The sequence below is a fragment of the Macaca mulatta genome, chromosome 10, assembly GCF_049350105.2.
Source record: "Macaca mulatta isolate MMU2019108-1 chromosome 10, T2T-MMU8v2.0, whole genome shotgun sequence".
NCBI classification, from domain to species: Eukaryota; Metazoa; Chordata; class Mammalia; order Primates; family Cercopithecidae; genus Macaca; species Macaca mulatta.
This window is the reverse complement of record NC_133415.1, coordinates 31903455-31921191: the sequence shown is the minus strand read 5'-3', so window position 1 is coordinate 31921191 and position 17737 is coordinate 31903455. Positions and strand designations below refer to the sequence as shown.

At 53.3% G+C, this 17737-nt stretch overlaps 1 protein-coding gene across 1 annotated transcript; it reads right to left on the bottom strand.

The window, feature by feature from the left end:
- Positions 1-342: 342 nt before the first annotated feature.
- LRRC74B (leucine rich repeat containing 74B) lies at positions 343-16871 on the bottom strand. Its single transcript, XM_015149777.3, has 9 exons — positions 16678-16871; positions 15281-15423; positions 14799-14931; positions 13649-13855; positions 9935-10044; positions 8510-8625; positions 6781-6859; positions 4763-4858; positions 343-1324 (listed from the first exon to the last, which is right to left on the bottom strand). The coding sequence occupies exons 1-9, from the start codon at positions 16817-16819 to the stop codon at positions 1169-1171; spliced, it is 1182 nt and encodes a 393-aa protein (XP_015005263.3). The 5' UTR covers positions 16820-16871; the 3' UTR covers positions 343-1168.
- Positions 16872-17737: the final 866 nt, after the last annotated feature.

The window sequence follows — 17737 nt, the reverse complement described above, 5'->3', positions numbered from 1 at the left end:
TTTGAGGAACTGTCAGATAAGCCATGTGATTGATTGATTTTAAAGACAGGGTCTTATTGTATTGCCCCAGTTGGTCTCCAACTCCTGAGCTCAAGCAATCTTCCTACCTCAGCCTCTGAATGGCTGGGACTACAGGCACGTACCACTGCACCCAGCTGCCATGTGATTTTTTTCCTCCCAATTTTCTCAGTTAACATTAATCATGTATATTTTCATGAGTTGTTAAGTGTCCTTTGAGCATGTGGCTTTTAACATTTGCAGAGTTCCAAATTTTAGTTGGCCGATCCCCTGTTATTGGGGACACTTCCGATTTTCATCATGATAAACAGCATTTCCATGGGCTTTTTTTTTTTTTTTTTTTAAGACAGATTTGTGCTCTTATTGCCCAGGCTGGAGTGCAATGGTGAGAACTGCAACCTCCACCTCCAGGATTTAAGCGATTCTCCTGCCTCAGCCTCCCGAGTAGCGGGGATTACAGGTGTGTGCCATCACGCCTGGCTAATTTTGTATTTTTAGTAGAGCTGGGGTTTCACCATGTTGGTCAAGCTGGTCTCGAACTCCTGACCTCAATGATCCACCCGCCTTGGCCTCCCAAAGTGCTGGGATTACAGGTGTGAGCCACTGTGCCCAGCCCCATGAGCATCTTTAGGCACCAATCTTTTATTTAGGCATCTCTGGTTATTTCTCTAGAGCACATTAGTCAAATAATTGTATCAAAGGGCACAGGCAGTTTTGAGGCTCTCAGTGCATAATGATAAATTGCCTTCCAAAAAGGATGTGCCCGTTTGCATTCTCAAAAGCACAGTGTGCACCCCTCCTTATATTTTAATAGTTTCCTGAGGTCACCAGAACATGAACATGGGGAGGGCAGGGACTTGCTTGGGCATCTTGGATACCACGCCCAGCTCAATGTGCAGTACTTAGTAGAGGTTTGTGTGACATGAATGAGTGAGAGCACATGAAAGCCCAGATGAGTGCAGGGTCCGTGGGGCACAGTGGAGGGTACAGGTGTGTGAGCACCGTGAAGGCCAGCTCCACAGGACTTAGCACACTGCTGACGTGGGGACTCAGTGCAGACACAAGTGGTAACAAGGCCTCGTGAGTCAAAGAGCTTCTCACCCTGGAGGTCAAAGCAACTGATTGGAGATGAGGAAGTCGCACTCCAAGGTCACTTAGGGACAGACGCTGGCAGGGCTGGTCTGAAGACTGGCAGCAACTCCTTTTTATACTCCACTCTGCAAGCACCAGTCTTTATGCAGAGCTCTGGAAGAATTCCCCTCACTGAGCTAGCAAGGCCATCAAACTCCGCGTTCACCTGGATATCCTGAGGAGACACCCATTACAAGGATGAACTTTGTTACTATCTGAGAACTTGACCATTTTCCACTCACACACACAAGGTCTCAGAGAAGCTCCTTCGGGCGGCTTCTCCCCTGTGGATGACAATCTCATACCCGCAAACTAGTAAGATCCAGGAGAGAAGGGGACAATGTGGGACGTTTAAGTCCTGCTGTATTTATTTATTTAGAAATGGGATCGTACTCTGTCACCAGGCTGGAGTGCAGTGGCTCAATCATAGCTCACTTCATCCTTGAGCTCCTGGACTCAAGCTATCCTCTCGCTTAAGCCTCCAGAGTAGCGGGGACTACAGGTGCCCACCACCATGCCCGGCTATGCTGTGTTTTCAGATCTGGGGGCTGGTTACATAGACACCTATGCCGTTTGTGAAAATTCTCCAAGCTCTATGCTTAATCTTTGTGCATTTTTCAGCATAAATGTTGTTCCTCAATTAAAAAACCAAGGGGTTGTTAGAACAGAACTGGCACTGATTGAGTCCTTCTCTGTGCAAGGCCTTTCCCTCAGGTCTGTCATCTCAGCTTAAGTTCATGATGGCCTTGGGGGGTAGACGTTAGCCCCATTTTACAAAAACACAAGTCTGAGCCCAGGGAAAGATTTTCCTTGAATTATAAGTCTTCAAAACTATTTCCCTCAAAGCCCAGAATAAAATCTGGGCTAGTCAGATTATACTAGTGATAACAGATAACAACAATTAAGGAATAGAAAATAGAATATTCGATTCAGGCTAATTGTTTTTCTTCGTGTTTTTGTTTTGTTTGTTTGTTTGTTTGTTTTTGAGATGGAGTCTCGCTCTGTCACCCACGCTGGAGTGCAGTGGCACGGTCTCGGCTCACTGCAACCTCTGCTTTCTGGTTCAAGCGATTCTCCTGCCTCAGCCTCCTGAGTAGCTGAGGTTACAGGAGGGCACCACCACATCCAGCTTACAACACAGAGTTTCACTCTCGTTGCCCAGGCTGGAGTGCAATGGTGCAATCTCGGCTCACTGCAACCTCCACTTCCTGGGTTCAAGTGATTTTCCTGCCTCAGCCTCCCGAGTTGCTGGGATTACAAGTGCATACCACTACGCCTGGCTAATTTTTGTATTTTTAGTAGAGACAGGGTTTCACCATGTTGGCCACGCTGATCTTGAACTCCTGACCTCAGGTGATCTGCCTGCCTCGGCCTCCCAAAGTTCTGGGATTACAGGCATGAGCCACCAACTCTGGCCAAATTTTTGTATTATTAGTAAAGACAGGTTTTGCCATGTTGGCCAGGGTGGTCTCGAACTCCTGACCTCAGGTGATCCACCTGCCTTGGCCTCCCGAGGTCCTGGGATTATAGGCTTGAACCATCATGCCCAGCCCAGGCTAGTTATTGATTGATTGTTTATGATTCTTTGACTCAGAATCTTGTCCAGGATCCCACATTGATAGACACAGGATTTGGTCCCAAGCCTGAACTGATTCCAAAGCCCATGGCATTCCCATGAGACTAGGGGCTTCTGATAATGACCATACATTGTGTCAAGTAAGTATATATTTGGGTAGGATAATGCCATATGTCATTCTATTTCTTTTAGAACGAAAGATCCAGTGCTGACAGGAATTCTCAGAGCAGCAGGCACATGGTTAGGGCAAGAACAGGCCATTAGAAGGAAACGGTAAGGATGTTTGACATCGGTTGTCCCAAACCTGAATAACTGAAACTACACACACACATTTCTGGAAAGGCTTTGACTCAAGTCTGGATTGAAAAAAATCAGGGTTAGAATCAGCACTAATTTGTAACTCAACTTTTTTGTTTCCTTCTTTTTTTATATTTTTTGAGACAGAGTCTGGCTCTGTTGCCCAGGCTGGAGTACAGTGGCACAATCATAGCTCTCTGAAGCCACAAACTCCTGGGATCAAGTGATCCTCCTGCTTCAGTCTTCTGAGTACCCAAAACTACAGGTATGTGACACATGCCTGGCTAATTTTTTTAAAAGCTTTTTGTAGAGATGGAGATCTTGCTGTGTTGCCCAGGAGAGTCTTGAACTCTGGGCTTCAAGGGATCCTCCCACCTCACCCTCCCAATGTGCTGAGATTATAGGTGTGAGCCACCTCACCTGGCACTTTTTCTACATTAAAAATCAAAATTTGCCAGGCTCAATGGCTCATGTCTGTAATCCCAGCACTTGGGAGGCCAAGGTGGTTGGATCACCTGAGGTCAGGAGTTCAAGACCAGCCTGGCCAACCTGGTTAAACCCCATCTCTACTAAAAAAATTTAAAAATAAAAAAAATTAAGCCGGGCATGGTGGCACACACCTGTAATCCTAGCTACTTGGGAGGCTGAGGCAGGAGAATTGCCTGAACCTGGGAGCCAGAAGTTGCAGAGAGCTGAGATAGCACCACTCCACTCCAGCCTGGGTGACAGAGTGAGACTCCGTCTCAAAAAAAAAAAAAAAAAGGCCGGGCGCGGTGGCTCACGCCTGTAATCCCAGCACTTTGGGAGGCCGAGGCGGGCGGATCACAAGGTCAGGAGATCGAGACCACGGTGAAACCCCGTCTCTACTAAAAATACAAAAAATTAGCCGGGCGTGGTTGTGGGCGCCTGTAGTCCCAGCTACTCGGGAGGCTGAGGCAGGAGAATGGCGTGAACCCGGGAGGCGGAGCTTGCAGTGAGCTGAGATCCGGCCACTGCACTCCAGCCTGGGCGACGGAGCGAGACTCCGTCTCAAAAAAAAAAAAAAAAAAAAAAAATCAAAATTGACCCAAGACATGAGAAACCACAGCACAAGGATCACTTGAGTTCAGAAGTTTGAAACCAGCCTGGGCAACATAGCAAGCCCCCATCTCTAAAAAAAATTAGCCAGGTATGGTGACCTGTGCCTGTACTTCCAGCTACTTGGCGAGCTTAGACAGGAGGACCACTTGAGCCAAGGAATTTGAGACTGCAGTGAGCTATGATCACACCACTGCACTGCAGCTGGGCGATAGACTGAGACCCTGACTCAAAAAAAGTGGCAGAATTGAATGAAAAGGGATCCTAATCTCTCTCACAGCCACTCTAGTGAACCTTCCAGCACCACAGTCCACCTGCAGACAGTCGGGGGAGGGGCAGAGGGCAGCCTTGCAGGTGCAACTGCAGATCTAAACCTCAGTGGATAGGGAGCATCGTGCCCAGACCTCCACTTACCCTCTCTCAGCCAATGAAGAACCCAGGCAGGGTCCCCAGGCAAGATCCCGCAGAACCACCAGTCCAGAGGGGGCAGAGCCGAGTGGCACCATGCCTGCAGTCAGGTCCCTATTGCAACTCTGCCTCTGCCACACCGTGTGTCTGGGCAGGGCTCTTGATTTCTCTAACTCTCACTTTCTTCTTCTAAAATGATGATACCTCACAGGGCTGTTGGGAGGATCAGAAAGGAGATTTATAAAATGCTCTTACTGAGAAATCCAACAGTTCCAGGGCAGAGGCTGGATTGTCCTGGACAGACTTGAGGAGACCAAAGTAGCCTTCACTTCGCATGGGATTCCTGGACACCTAAGAAACATGCACACAAAGCTGCGAGAAGCCGGGTCTGGGGAGGCCAGAGAGCAACGTGAAAGGGAAGGAGGGGCTCCTTATCTCTGAGGACACAGTTACTATGGCCACACTGTCTCAGCTCAGAAGGTGTCTCCATCAGACAGTCAGACAGAATGCCCTGGTGAGGCTGCTGGGCCAGAGAAGAGAGGAAGGGAGAGGCCTCTGACTGATACAGACACACAAGACACACTCTTGCCTTTAAGAACTTGCCTGCTGGGGAGAGGGGAGGGAAAGGAAGCATCATGAAATGTGGTGTGATCAGCGCAGAGTGTGCACCAACTCCCCTGGGAGGGAAAGGCTGGGAGGGGAGGTGTATCTGGGTAGGGCTCAGCTGAGCTTCCCAGGTGAGGTGGCCGGAGCTGGACATTTCAGCAAGAACAGCAGAGGAACAAAGGCAGGGGTGAAAAATAGTACCGTGTGTGTGTGTGTGTGTGTGTGTGTGTGTGTGTGTGTGTGTGTACTCCGAGCTTGCGGTGAGAGCACTGAACTCGGAAGAGAGGGGCTGGCAGAGCCCAGATCCCCCATGACATGCTATGTTACCTTTTTTTTTTTTTTTTAGACAGAGTCATGCTCTGTCGCCCAGTATGGAGTGCAGTGGTGAGATCTCAGCTTGCTGCAACCTCCGCCTACTGGGTTCAAAGGATCCTCCTGCCTCAGCCTCCAGAGTAGCTGGGATTATAGGTGTGCGCCACCACTTCTGGTTAATTTTTTTGCGTTTTCAGTAGAGACAGGGTTTCACCATGTAGGTCAGTCTGGGCTCAAACTCCTGACCTCAGGCACCTGCTTCAGCCTCTGGAAGTTCTGGGACTACTGGCGTGAGCCACCACGCCCAGTTCCCCGTGACAAAATGCACTCGAAGCTTGGGTTTATCCAGAGGGGATAAAACTCCAACAGTTTTCAGGCAGGGCATGTTTCTGGTTTAGAAAGGTCACTGGGTAGCAGGTGGGAAGGAAGGACTGTAGCCAGGAACCCCGCAAGTTCACAGAAGCTGAGAGGGGAAGTCAGAAGAGGGAGGAGTCAGCAGGGTGAGCCCCTGCAGAGGGTAGGCGGGATGGTGTGGAAAAGGGAGGGGCAAGTAGGCTCTGGGCCCCAGCTGGTGACTTGGGAAGGAGCCCCCCACCAGGAGGCAGCCCTTAGAGGGGGGTGATGCATTCAGGTTGGACTCTCACATTCCCACGTGACTTTGGGACATTTAGAGGACTGTTTAGGAGGTGACTGGAAACTCAGGTCTACGGTTCAGAGAGGTCCAGGTTCCTGTGGGGCAGGGATCAGGGGAGGAGAGCTATGGGAGAAGCCCAGGGAAGGCTGGGGTGGGGAGCTGAGGGCCGACAGAGCTGGGTGTCCATACCCAGCTAGCAATACTGTCCCCCAGCATGTACCTGCTGTGGGCACAGTGGTCCCCTGGGGACCTGCTCCCCACTCGCCTCCCTCCTGTGTCTGTCTTCTGCTCTCTGTCCTGCTCAGCACTCCCTCCCCACCTGCAAACCCAGGGGAAGGACTCCAGCTGGAAACACCAGGCCTCAGGTCGGCCTGAGCAGTGGCCAACGCAACACCTGGGTGGGGCCTGGGTCCCAGCAAGACCAGAGGAAAGGCAGGGGAGAAGATGAGGGAGACACAAGGGGTGCCCAGCCACCTTCATCAGAGCAGCACCCCAGCCCACAGAGGAGGAAGGGCAGCAAGAAGATGCGGGAGAGAAGCTGGGAGGGAGGAAGGGGAGAAGAGGAGGGCCAGACCCCAGATGCAGGGTGAGTGGCAAGGGAGCGAGCCAGCCTGTGTGCACCTGCCCACTGCCCCTGGGTGGGGGCTGCGGGGGAGGGATCTGTGTGGACTGGTACAGGGCAGGTCTGTGCTGGGGTCTCAGTCATCAGGCTAGCACTCACTACAAGAATCCTCAGCGTCTGGTTGACCCGGAGACCCAGGCCCAGGCTCAGGGCTCCCATCGCAGAGATGCGGTTGTTGCTGCAACAAAGACAACAGACACATGCTTTGTGCAACCTTCCAAGCAGCCGTGCAGAGCCCACTGCCCCAGGGTGCCCACTGGAGTTGCCATTGCAGCCACCAGGTTGGGTCTCTCATTCCAGCCCTCCACTCACACCGCAGGAACCCTGGATAGGTCAACAGGTAAAAGGTAGAGATGACACCGTTCAGAGGGATCACGCAGCAAACACGCCTAAAGCGTCCCTGTCCTGGTGGACACCAGCTGCCGCTCCCTGGCCCTCTGAGCTCTGCAAGTGCTCCCACGCATTCTGCCCGAGCTGGCATCTCATGCCTATCACCATGACAACGCCTGTTCCAGAAAATCACCTTGCTTCTGTCCAAGGCCTCTCCTCCTCCCGCTGTTCCCAAACTGCAGGCCTCAGCACCACCCTGGACCACTTTGTCTCCGGAGCCAGTCCCACTTCCCTTTCACTTCTCAGACCCCAGCTCTGGCTGCACCTCCATTTTCAGCCTCTGTGGCTGCCCCTAGTCTTAGCTCCTCCCATGGGGAGGAAAGCTGGGCAGGATTGAGTGGGGCCTTCTTGCCCACGGGGAGCTGCCCCTGGGAAGGGTCTCAGCCACAGCAGCCCATGACCTCCCTGGCCTCTGGCCCATGACCTCCCTGGCATCCACCTCTTTTCTTCCTTCTGGGCTTGTGCCCCCTGGCTAGACTGGGACACTGCATGGCCTGGAGGAGCCCCTCACACAGGGCATGCTCCAGTAGCCACATGCTGAGCAAAACAGGCACTGGGGCCCACTTGTCAGGGTCCTGCCTTGCCTCATCTGGACTAGGCTCGTTTTTCTCCCTCTGTTGCTCAGGCTGCAATGCAGCGGCATGATGACAGCTCACTGCAGCCTGAACTCCTGAATCCTACGCTCAAGCAATCCTCCTGCCTCAGCCTCCCAAGTACCAGGAATGATAGGTGTATGCCACCGGAAATGGACAATTTTTAGATTTTGCATAGAAATGGAGTCATGCTATGTTGCCTAGCCTGGTCTCAAAATCCTGTCCTTAATGGATACTCCCACCTCAGCCTTCTGAAGTGCTAGGATTACAGGTGTGAGCCACAGAACCTGGCCTTGGCTCATGTGCAAGGGAGGAAAGCTTGCATGGAGCACCCGCCATGCACCAGGCTCTGCGGGAGATGCTTTATACACACTGTGTGCAATTCGCAGCCATCCGCCTGTGCTGTAGGAATCACAGGTCTCTATGTAACAGTGATGAATTCCCCATGACTGTAATTCCAGCACTTTGGGAGGCTGAGGCAGGAAGACTGCTTCAGCCCAAGAGTTCAAAGCCAGCAGGAGACTGTCTCTACAAAAAAGAAAAAATTAGCCAGGCTTGGTGACATACTCCTGTGGTCCCCGCTACTTGGGAGGCTGAGGTGGCGGGATTGCTTGAGCCTGGAAAGTCAAGGCTGCAGTGAGCCATGATCACATCACTGCACTCTAGCCTGGGCAGTAAAGCAAGATGCTGTTTTAAATCAATACATAAAATTATAAACTCCAGTGATAAGGATGACAGAGCTGCTCTGGGACTGTGGCTCAAGCCCCGTCACGGGTAGACTGTGTGGATCAGCAGAAAGATCATGGAGCCCACGATTCCTGGGGTGTGCCCCCGGGGATCCTCACCTCATGTTGAGTTCCTCCAACACGTTGTTGGCCTTGAGAGCCTCACCCACCGCAGAGGCTCCAGGATCCCCAAAGCCATTGTATGAGATGTCTAGAACTTTCAGGAAGATGTTTGCCTAGAATACCGAAGAGTGTAGTCATGGAACCCCGTCTGACAGTGGAGCAAGCCAGGGTGCCACAGCCTCAGAGCCAGGAGTCCTGAGGAGCAAAGATAAGGGATAAAGGGCAGAAGGGGAGAGGCTCCAAGGAAGGGTCAGGAAAGTGCCATGCAGACCCCCCGGTGGCTACAGCTTGGATGATGGTGGTCAACAGAGCCCAGTGGCCCAGAGCACAACAGGAAAGGACCGGTGTAGACGTGAATGGCCCTCAGAGAGACCGGGAGGGATGTGTGCAGAGCAGCAGCAGGCCCCAGAAACATTGAACGGACTCCACACCCATCTAATGGCTCTGGAGGGCAGGGATCCCAAGATCCAGTGAAGAGCTGTTGGATGAAACCTGCCCAGGGTACTGTGATGGGAAGAACAGTAGGTGCTCTGGCAAGACAGAATGTGACATGCCACCTTGTGGGGCAGGACCCCAAGGTCAGCCCCTGTATCAGGGCAAGACAGCAGCTGCCATGGCCTGAGGAGGACCCCACAGGGTATCTGGCACTAGGGACATTGCAGACACCTTGTACCACCCTAGCACCAGCTTGAGCCGCCCATTCCCGAGCCCTATGAGCCACACATGGAAGGGAACGGTGGGTGTTTGAGAGGCTGTGCTGGCATCCAAGGGTGCAAGGTCTCATCTCAGGAAACCACCTGCCTATGCCCAACAGTGAGCATGTGTCACCAGACTGCACAGATGTCCCTTCCCAGCTGGGTGTCTATGGTGTCTGGGGAAGGTGCAAGACATTCAACAGTGACCCTTCAGGAAATGATATGACAGTGAGCACAGCGTATTGTGGTCACTAAATGAAGCCAGGAAAATTAAAATCACCTAAAGAAACAGTCTTTAAGCTCTGCTTAAAAGATCCACGGTTCGGCCGGGCGCCGTAGCTCACGCTTGTAATCCCAGCACTTTGGGAGGCCGAGGCGGGTGGATCACGAGGTCAGGAGATCGAGACCATCCTGGCTAACACGGTGAAACCCCGTCTCTACTAAAAATACGAAAAATTAGCCGGGCATGGTGGTGGGTGCTTGTAGTCCCAGCTACTCAGGAGACTGAGGCAGGAGAATGGCGTGAACCCGGGAAGCAGAGCTTGCAGTGAGCCGAGATCGCGCCACTGCACTCCAGCCTGGGCAACAGAGCAAGACTCTGTCTCAAAAAAAAAAAAAAAAAAGATCCAAGGTTCATTTCCGAAGAGCTGCAGAGACAGGGAGCTGGCCCCTGTGAGGCAGGTCCCAGCAGACAGGTTGCAGGGCTGACTAGGTGGGGGCTTCATACCTCCAGTCCCCTGGCAAATGCCACAGCTCCCGGGCCTCGGAGGTGATTCCAGCTCACGTTAAGTTCGGTGAGTCCAGTGTTTTCTGCCAGGGCTGGTCCGAGTGTCTCCCCTTCAGAAACACCAAGAGAGACCTTCTGACTCACTCTCTTCACTCCTTCAAAAGATCGCACTGATGCCCACTGAGCCTCTGCTGGGCAGGAGGGTCACAGACATGAAACTAACATGGGCCTGCCATGCCCTTAAGGAACTCACATTTCATGGGGGAAATACAAATACAAACGTATGGGATGTGAGCTATTCATTTAGACTGCAAAGGGGGAGGCATGGGAACCGAGTGGTGGCTAACCTGTCTTGCGGACAGTCAGGAAAGAGGACAGAGGAGATAACTCAGGACTGAGGAATTCCTGACGGGCTTGTGCATGCACAGTGGGGAGGAGACACAGGAAAGTGCAAATGGCAGAGGCACCTGTGGAAATGCATGCAGGCTTGGAGCTGGGGCTGGGGAGGGCGAAGCCAGTGAGGTCAGGAAGGAGTAACAGGCACTTGAGAGATGCTGAGGGGCCTTGAGTGCCAAGCTAAGGGGCTTAGGCAGCACATACAAGCGGCAAGGAGTCAGGGAGGGCCTTAAGAAGCGATGAGGCTGGACTAGCATTTCAGCAAGTGGCAGGTGTCCAGGATAGACTGGGCTGGGTGGGGGCAGAGGCAAGAGGCTGGGGGACCACGTAGAAGGCTGGTGCCATAGGGTCGGCACGAGGTGACTGGGCTGGCACAGCTGTGATACAGAGGAGATGGGGGTGGTAGAGAAAGGAAGGTGAAAGCCAGGCAGTGGTGTGTGCCTGTGGTCCCAGTGACTCAGGAGGCTGAGGCAGGAGGATTTCTTGAGGCCAGGAGTTCAAGACCAGCCTGGACAAAAAAGCGAGACCTGGAGATGAAGGCGGAGCAACATGGCCGAACAGAACCCTCCAGCAGTCATCCCACAACCCTCACAGGAACACCAAAGCGAACATGTGGGGAAAAGAAAGAGAGATCAGACTGTTACTGTGCCTATGTAGAAAGAAGTAGACATAAGAAACTCCATTTTGTTCTGTACTAAGAGAAATTCTTCTGCCTTGAGATGCTGTTAATCTGTAACCCTAGCCCCAGCCCTGTGCTTGCAGAGACATGTGCTGTGTTGATTCAAGGTTTAATGGATTTAGGGCTGTGCAGGATGTGCTTTGTTAAAAAAAAGTGCTTGAAGGCAGTATGCTTGTTAAAAGTCATCACCATTCTCTAATGTCAGGTACCCAGGGACACAATACACTGCGAAGGCCACGGGGACCTCTGCCTAGGAAAGCCAGGTGTTGTCCAAGGTTTTCCCCCATGCGATAGCCTGAGATATGGCTTCCTGGGAAGGGAAAGACCTGACCTTAAAGGGTCTGTGCCTCTTTGCAGTTGAGATAAGAGGAAGGCATCTGTCCCCTGCTCCTCCCTGGGAATAGAATGTCTCCGTGTAAAACCCAGTTGTATGTTCTATTTACTGAGATAGGAGAAAACTGCCTTAGGGCTGGAGGTGAGCCGTGGCAATACTGATGTTTGTGTACTCCCACACCAAAGCACAGCACCTTTCCTTAAACTTATTTATCACACAAACATTATTGCTCAAATGTGCTGACCCTCTCCCCACCATTACCCTATTGTCCTGCCACATCCCCCTCTCTGAGGAGATGGTAGAGATAATGATCAATAAATACTGAGGGAACTCAGAGACCAGTGCCAGCGGGCGGGCGGGGATCCTCCCTATGCTGAGCGCAGGTCCCCTGGGCCCACTGTTCTTTCTCTATTCTTTGTCTCTGTGTCTTATTTCTTTCCTCAGTCTCTCTTCCCACCTGAAGAGAAACACCCACAGGTGTGGAAGGGCTGGCCCCCTTCACGAACATTTATACACATAAGAAAGCACCTGCATAAGACGCAGAAACCAGCTGCACATCACAGTACCTGCTTTTAACATCATAACAGGGAAACAGGCACTAAAGAGGAAAGAAAGCTAGCCTTTTGTTGTTGTTAAGACACGGTCTCACTCTGTTGCCCAACCTGGAGTGCAGTGGACAATCACGGCTCACTGCAGCCTTGGCATCTTGGGCTCAAGCGATTCTCCTACCTCAGCCTCCTGACCGAGACTACAGGCACAGGCCACCACTTGGGGCTTTTTATTATTTTTTTTTTTTTTGAGACGGAGTCTCACTCTGTCACCCAGGGCTAATTTTTAAAATTATTTGTTGTCACCACTGAGGCTCCCTATGTTGCCCAGTTTGGTTTCGAACTCCTGGCCTCAAGCAATCTGCGCCCCTCAACCTCCCAAAATGTTGTTGGCATTACAGATAGCCACAGTGCCCTGCCAAGCCTCACTTTTAATTTCACCGACTTCTTGCAATAATTTTCTTAGAAGGCAAACTGGTTCTCTGGCAGTCACATGCCAGGGCCAATTCTCACAGGCCAAGGCTGATGTCACCCCACTTGCTCTAAGCTGCTTGAGACAGAGAAGTGCTTCTGAAAAGGCAATTCTCGGCCAGGTGCGGTGGCTCATGACTAATCCCAGCACTTTAGGAGCCTGAGGCGGGCGGATCACAAGGTCAGGGGTTCGAGACCAGCCTGACCAACATGGTGGAACCCCATCTCTACTAAAAATACAAAAATTAGCTGGGTATAGTCACGCGCGTCTGTAATCCCAGCTACTCAGGAGGCAGGAGAATTGCTTGAACATGGGAGGTGGAGGTTGCAGTGAGCAGAGATCACACCATTGCACTCCAGCCTAGGTGACACAGTGAGACTCCACTCTGTCTCAAAGGAAAAAAAAAAACGGTTTTTGTTCTTTTGAAAATGTTCCTGGGGCATCCATTAAAATGCGGATTCACCGGCATTCCCCTAAGAGTTTGGTTCAGCAGGTCCAGGGTCAGCATCTGCATGCCCAACCCAGGGTCCCAGGTGATCCTTACTATTATTGGACCATTTGAGGAGAGGCAGGTAGAAGTGCATATTCCTGGCAAAGCAGATAGCTCCTGCATATGCTCAGGGGCATGACAGTGATGAGATCAAGGAATCCCAACCATGTCTGCTACCTCACTTGGAACAAAATCTTCACCCTTTTTGCCACAGCCTGTAGCCCTGCAGCCCCCTCTGCCCTCTCCACCCCACAGCCTGGCCACGCTTCCCTGGCTCCCTAGCCTAGTCACACTGCTGTCTGCCAGTCTGGGGAACAGGCCCGCATGCTCACAGTTCCTCTGCTTGAAATGCTCTCCCTCTGATCTTGCCAAGGCTGACTCCTTCCCACTCTGCACATTTCAGCTTAAATGTCACCTCACAGAGGCCTCCCCAGCCACCTCTTTAAAGCAGGAGGTCCCCATTCTTCTCCAGAAGCAGAAACTATTTGTTTCTTCTGAGAATGATGTTGTCAACATTGTTCCTTGAGGCCAGGAACTTGGTTTTGTTCAAGGTAGATCCCTGGTGGCTAAGTCAGTGCGCAGCACATACAGCAGTGGGCAATGAGATATTTGTGGAAGGAATGAAGAGTTCTGTGTGGCTGGAGTGGAAGAGGAGTGGGGCAAGGTGGGGTGTGGGGAGCAGGAGCCAGAGCACATGCTCCCTGGTGATGTGCAGTGCGGTCCTGCCAACCCCCACCCACCCCTGCCCCAGGAAGCTGAGTTTTTATGGCCCATGGTGCCCTGGGCAGGCGTTACCTGCTTGCTCATTCAGCTGGTTATAGCTCAGGTCCAGGGACTTCAGGTCTGTGTGGGCCAGCAGGATTTCAGCAAGGTACTGGGCCGCCTGCTCCTCCAGGCCATTCCCTGACAGCTGTATCTTCTGCACGGCCCGGTTGATGGTGAAAGCAGCACAGAGGGCCTGGGCTCCTGCCACTCCCAGCTGGTTCTCCGACAGGTCCACAGCTGGGGGACATATCCACTCCTCAGTCAGTGGGACACAAAGCCAGGCACCCCCCCACCTCCCTCTTCTGCCATCCCCCAAACCTCCAGGTCTGAGGCAGAGGAAGGCGCCTTACAGGTTAACTGTCCTGGGGTTGCATGGTGGCTCTGGCTCCCAATGGCTGGGTCCCCTCTGCCCCTGACCTCCCCCTCCCTGTGTGCCCACGAGCTTCTGTGTCAAGCGGTTAAAACTGCCTACCTCCTGGTACTATAGAGACTGCTGTGGTGGGGGACAGCCACCCCGTCAATGACTGTGTCTGGCAGTGATATCACCACCCATTTCAGAAGCCCTCACGGCCCCATTGCCAGTATTGGCAATAACAGCCCAGGTGGCCATGCATGGAGCACTTACATGGGTCACACACTCTGCTGACCACTTCAGGAGCGCGTTTCACTTCATGCTCACCACAGCCCCAAGCCTATGAGGTCTTGTGGGGGCCATTTCACAGATCAGAAACTGAAGCTCAGAGAGGTGAAGCTGCTTGCCCAGGTATCCAGCTCTTCGGTGGCAGAACGGGCATTTGGCCGCAGCCGCATCAAACTCTCACATTGCCTACCTGCTTCTTACAATACCCAACCCCCACCTCTCTGTGTGGAAGGACTCTCCCAACCTGCATTCAGGTATTGGGAGTCTACCATGTGCCAGGTGAAGAGGGGGATGCTGGCTAGCAAGAGAGAAGAGTGGTGGGGTGGGGTGGGTGAGGAAGGGACTTGTATCCAGCATTGACTGCACAGTGGAGGGTCTAACTCTACCCCACATGCCCCCTCCTGTGATGAGGCCCCTCCTTTATCCACCAGCAACACCAGCAGGCCCCAGGTGACATGGCCCAGCTTTTGGGGGTGGAGGCACATCCCTGAGGATAGGGAGGACTGACGCCTGCCCACCTGCCCCAGGCCCAGCACCTACCACGGATGCTGCTGCTTTTGCTCAGGGCACCTGCCAGGGCCTCTGCACCCGCCCCACAGAGCCCATTGTCTCGAAGGTCCAGCCGCTTGACATATGGATTGGAGCTCAACGAGGAAGCCAGAGCCCGGGCGCCCTGGGACAGACAGAGCAAACACACTGGCCACTATCCTGGCTCATGCTCCAGGGCTCAGCCCGCTCCACGTCCTCCAGCTGGAAAGCCCACCCCTTCCCACCTGTTTTAAGTGACACCTGCTTCTCCTTTCAGGCTCTGTGAAGGTCTCCTCCCACCCCCAGCTCTCCCTGACCCCCCAGCTGGTTAGGAGCCTGCAGGTTCCCCAACCCTTAACGCCACCTGTCACAGCCTCAACCCCATCTGTCTCCCAGATGTGGAGGGTGGGGCATGCCTGGCACAGGCAGAAGCTGGGGAGTGTAGGGGACAGACTCTCCCTGTAAGCCTGGATACAGTGTCCCTCCAGGGGTACCTGGGGCCCCAGGCCACGGTGCCGGAGGTTCAGCTCTTGGGTGCTCCCTTGGCGCAGAAAGCAGGAGACGGGCACAACGCTATGGGCCCGGCAAGACCTCAGGTACAGTGTGTCCCTGACCAGTTCTCCAAGCCCATGGGTGCCTGGTAGGAGACAGGGGGACGAATGTGGACCCCTGCACAGCTACAGCCACCTGTGTCACTACCTGGCCTATATTTTGCCTCTAGAAGCACTGCTTCCTGTGCTCCTTGGGACCACTGCTCCCATAAGACAGATGAGGACATCAAGCCTCAGGCAACGCAAATCTTTTCCTTAAAGTCATACAGCTATGAAAAGAAAGTTGGACAACCTGGGCAACATAGCCAGACAATTTTTTTTTTTTTCGAGACAGAGTCTTGCTGTCACCCAGGCTGGAAGGCAGTGGCACGATCTCGGCTCACTGCAACCTCTGCCTCAAAGGTTCAAGCAATTCTCCTGCCTCAGCCTCCTGAGTAGCTGGGATTACAGGCGCCTGCCACCACACGGGGCTAATTTTTTAGCAATAGAGACGGAGTTTCACCATGTTGGCCAGGCTGGTCTCAAACTCCTGACCTCAGGTGATCCGCTTGCCCAGGCCTCCCAAAGTGCTGTGATTACAGGCGTGAGCCACCACGGCCAGCCAAAAAATTTATTAAATTAGCCAGGTGAGGTGGTCCCCTGTAGTCCCAGCTACTCAGGAGGCTGAGGCAGAAGGCTCACTAGAGTGCAGAGTTCAAGGCTGCAGTGAGCTATTATCCTGCCACTGCACTGAAGCCTGGGTGACAGAGCAAGACCCTGGCTCTGATAAATACATAATTTATTTATATATTTGTTTATTAATAAATATGAGCCCAGGCAATCCAATGTTGTTGGTTGCGGTAGAAGCCGTGGCTGGCCTGCGCTGAGCGTCCCACAGCTAGGGGTGGTAGCTAATCCTGCCAGAGTCAGGCCTCTGCCAGTCTGATGCCAAACTGCATGCTGTGTCTTTTAACCTGGACTGCAGACCACACATGTGTTGTAAACATTTTACGGGAGAAAAAACCGAAATAGTTCTCAATTCTATACATCCATTAGCTTAGTTTTTCCTGTGGATTGGGAAAACCCGACTGGTTCCATTTCAGGACACAGGAAAACCCGGCTTTTATTCCATTTCAGGGCGGGACAGCCCTTGGTGCACAGTCTGGCGGGATTTTGCATTTTACCCTGATGCTTCTAGGAGCAATGAAGGGAGGGCAGGGGGCTGGAGGCGCCCCTCAGACGGGTACGTTCCCTGCTCGACACGGGTCTCCTGCCCCCTTAGCCCCAGCCCGCCTCCCCCGACTCCTGCCGGAGAAGACCCCAAAAGGGGAGGAGTCGAGCCTGCCCCCTCCCCTGAGCACCTTCCATCTCCCAGTCGGAGTCCCAATCGGCCTCGGCACCCTGCACGGCCTCGGGGACCCCTGAAAGACGCCCACAGGCCGCCATAGCCTCCTCTTCTTTCTGCTCTTCATCCTCCCCAGACCTCTCGCAGGAACCCCTCATGGTTACGACCCTCTCGCAGTCTCAGACACTGAGACTGGGACAGCTTGGCGTCCCACTCAGAGCGCGGCCGGGGATTGTGGGCGGAGTCTGCGGCTGCGCTGACCAACCGAATGTGCCGTCCAGCGACAGGCGCCCCGCACAGCCAATAGCGAGGCGCTCCCCCGCCGCGGTCGCCCCGACAACCAGGTGTTGTTAGTTGCCGTAGAAACTGTGGGGGGTGCTTGTGCTGAGACTCCTCGCCCAGGCTGATAAACTGCATGCGCCACAGACCATGCACCGGGTTGGGCGCTTTGAGGCTTTTATCCTCTCTGCCTCCCTAGGCGGTTCCAGCATCGCCCCCCTTTCATGGAATGGGAAACATGCCTGACTCCTGAGCTTGTGTTTTCTTCACTGCACTTGGGAGCAGCTTTTCAGGAGGGTCTGGGGAACCTCTCAGAGCCAGGTCACCCTCTCACTCTGTGGCTCTCAGTTCTCTTGCATGCGCTGGCCTTTGCATAGGCTGTTCATTCCCCTGGGAACCTCCATCCCCATCTTTGTCTGCTTATTCACTTCAGAATCTGCAAGGGTCGGCTCAGAAGTCACTTATTCCTGAAGCTTTACTCAGAGCCTCCCCGGGGCTGTTGCTGCCCTCAGGCCGTCCTCTCACAGCACTGATAACAGCTGTCCTTCCCCATCCTCTCACCACCTCCACTCCCACCCCAGGAAGTGAGACCCCAGGGCAGGGACAGAGCTGCTGCTGTATTCTGTGTGCCATGGCCCAGCAAAGGGAATGTAGGGAGGGTAGGAGGTGCAGGACAGCTGGGGTTAGGGACTGAGGGCTGGGTGTCGGAGGCTGGATCCTGCTTTAGTGGAAGTGTCCCTTTAACAGCGACTGGCATGGCCTGGCTCGGGCCCTGCTTTGCCTCCTGTTCAGCTGTG

Coding starts and splice junctions, on each gene's coding strand:
- LRRC74B (XM_015149777.3), bottom strand. CDS start 16,819: ATGAGGGGTTCCTGCGAGAGGTCTGGGGAGGATGAAGAGCAGAAAGAA. Junction 8,626..9,934: donor CATTTGCCAGGGGACTGGAG/GTATGAAGCCCC, acceptor TCGGTATTCTAG/GCAAACATCTTCCTGAAAGT. Junction 4,859..6,780: donor AGACGCTGAGGATTCTTGTA/GTGAGTGCTAGC, acceptor CATGTTTCTTAG/GTGTCCAGGAATCCCATGCG.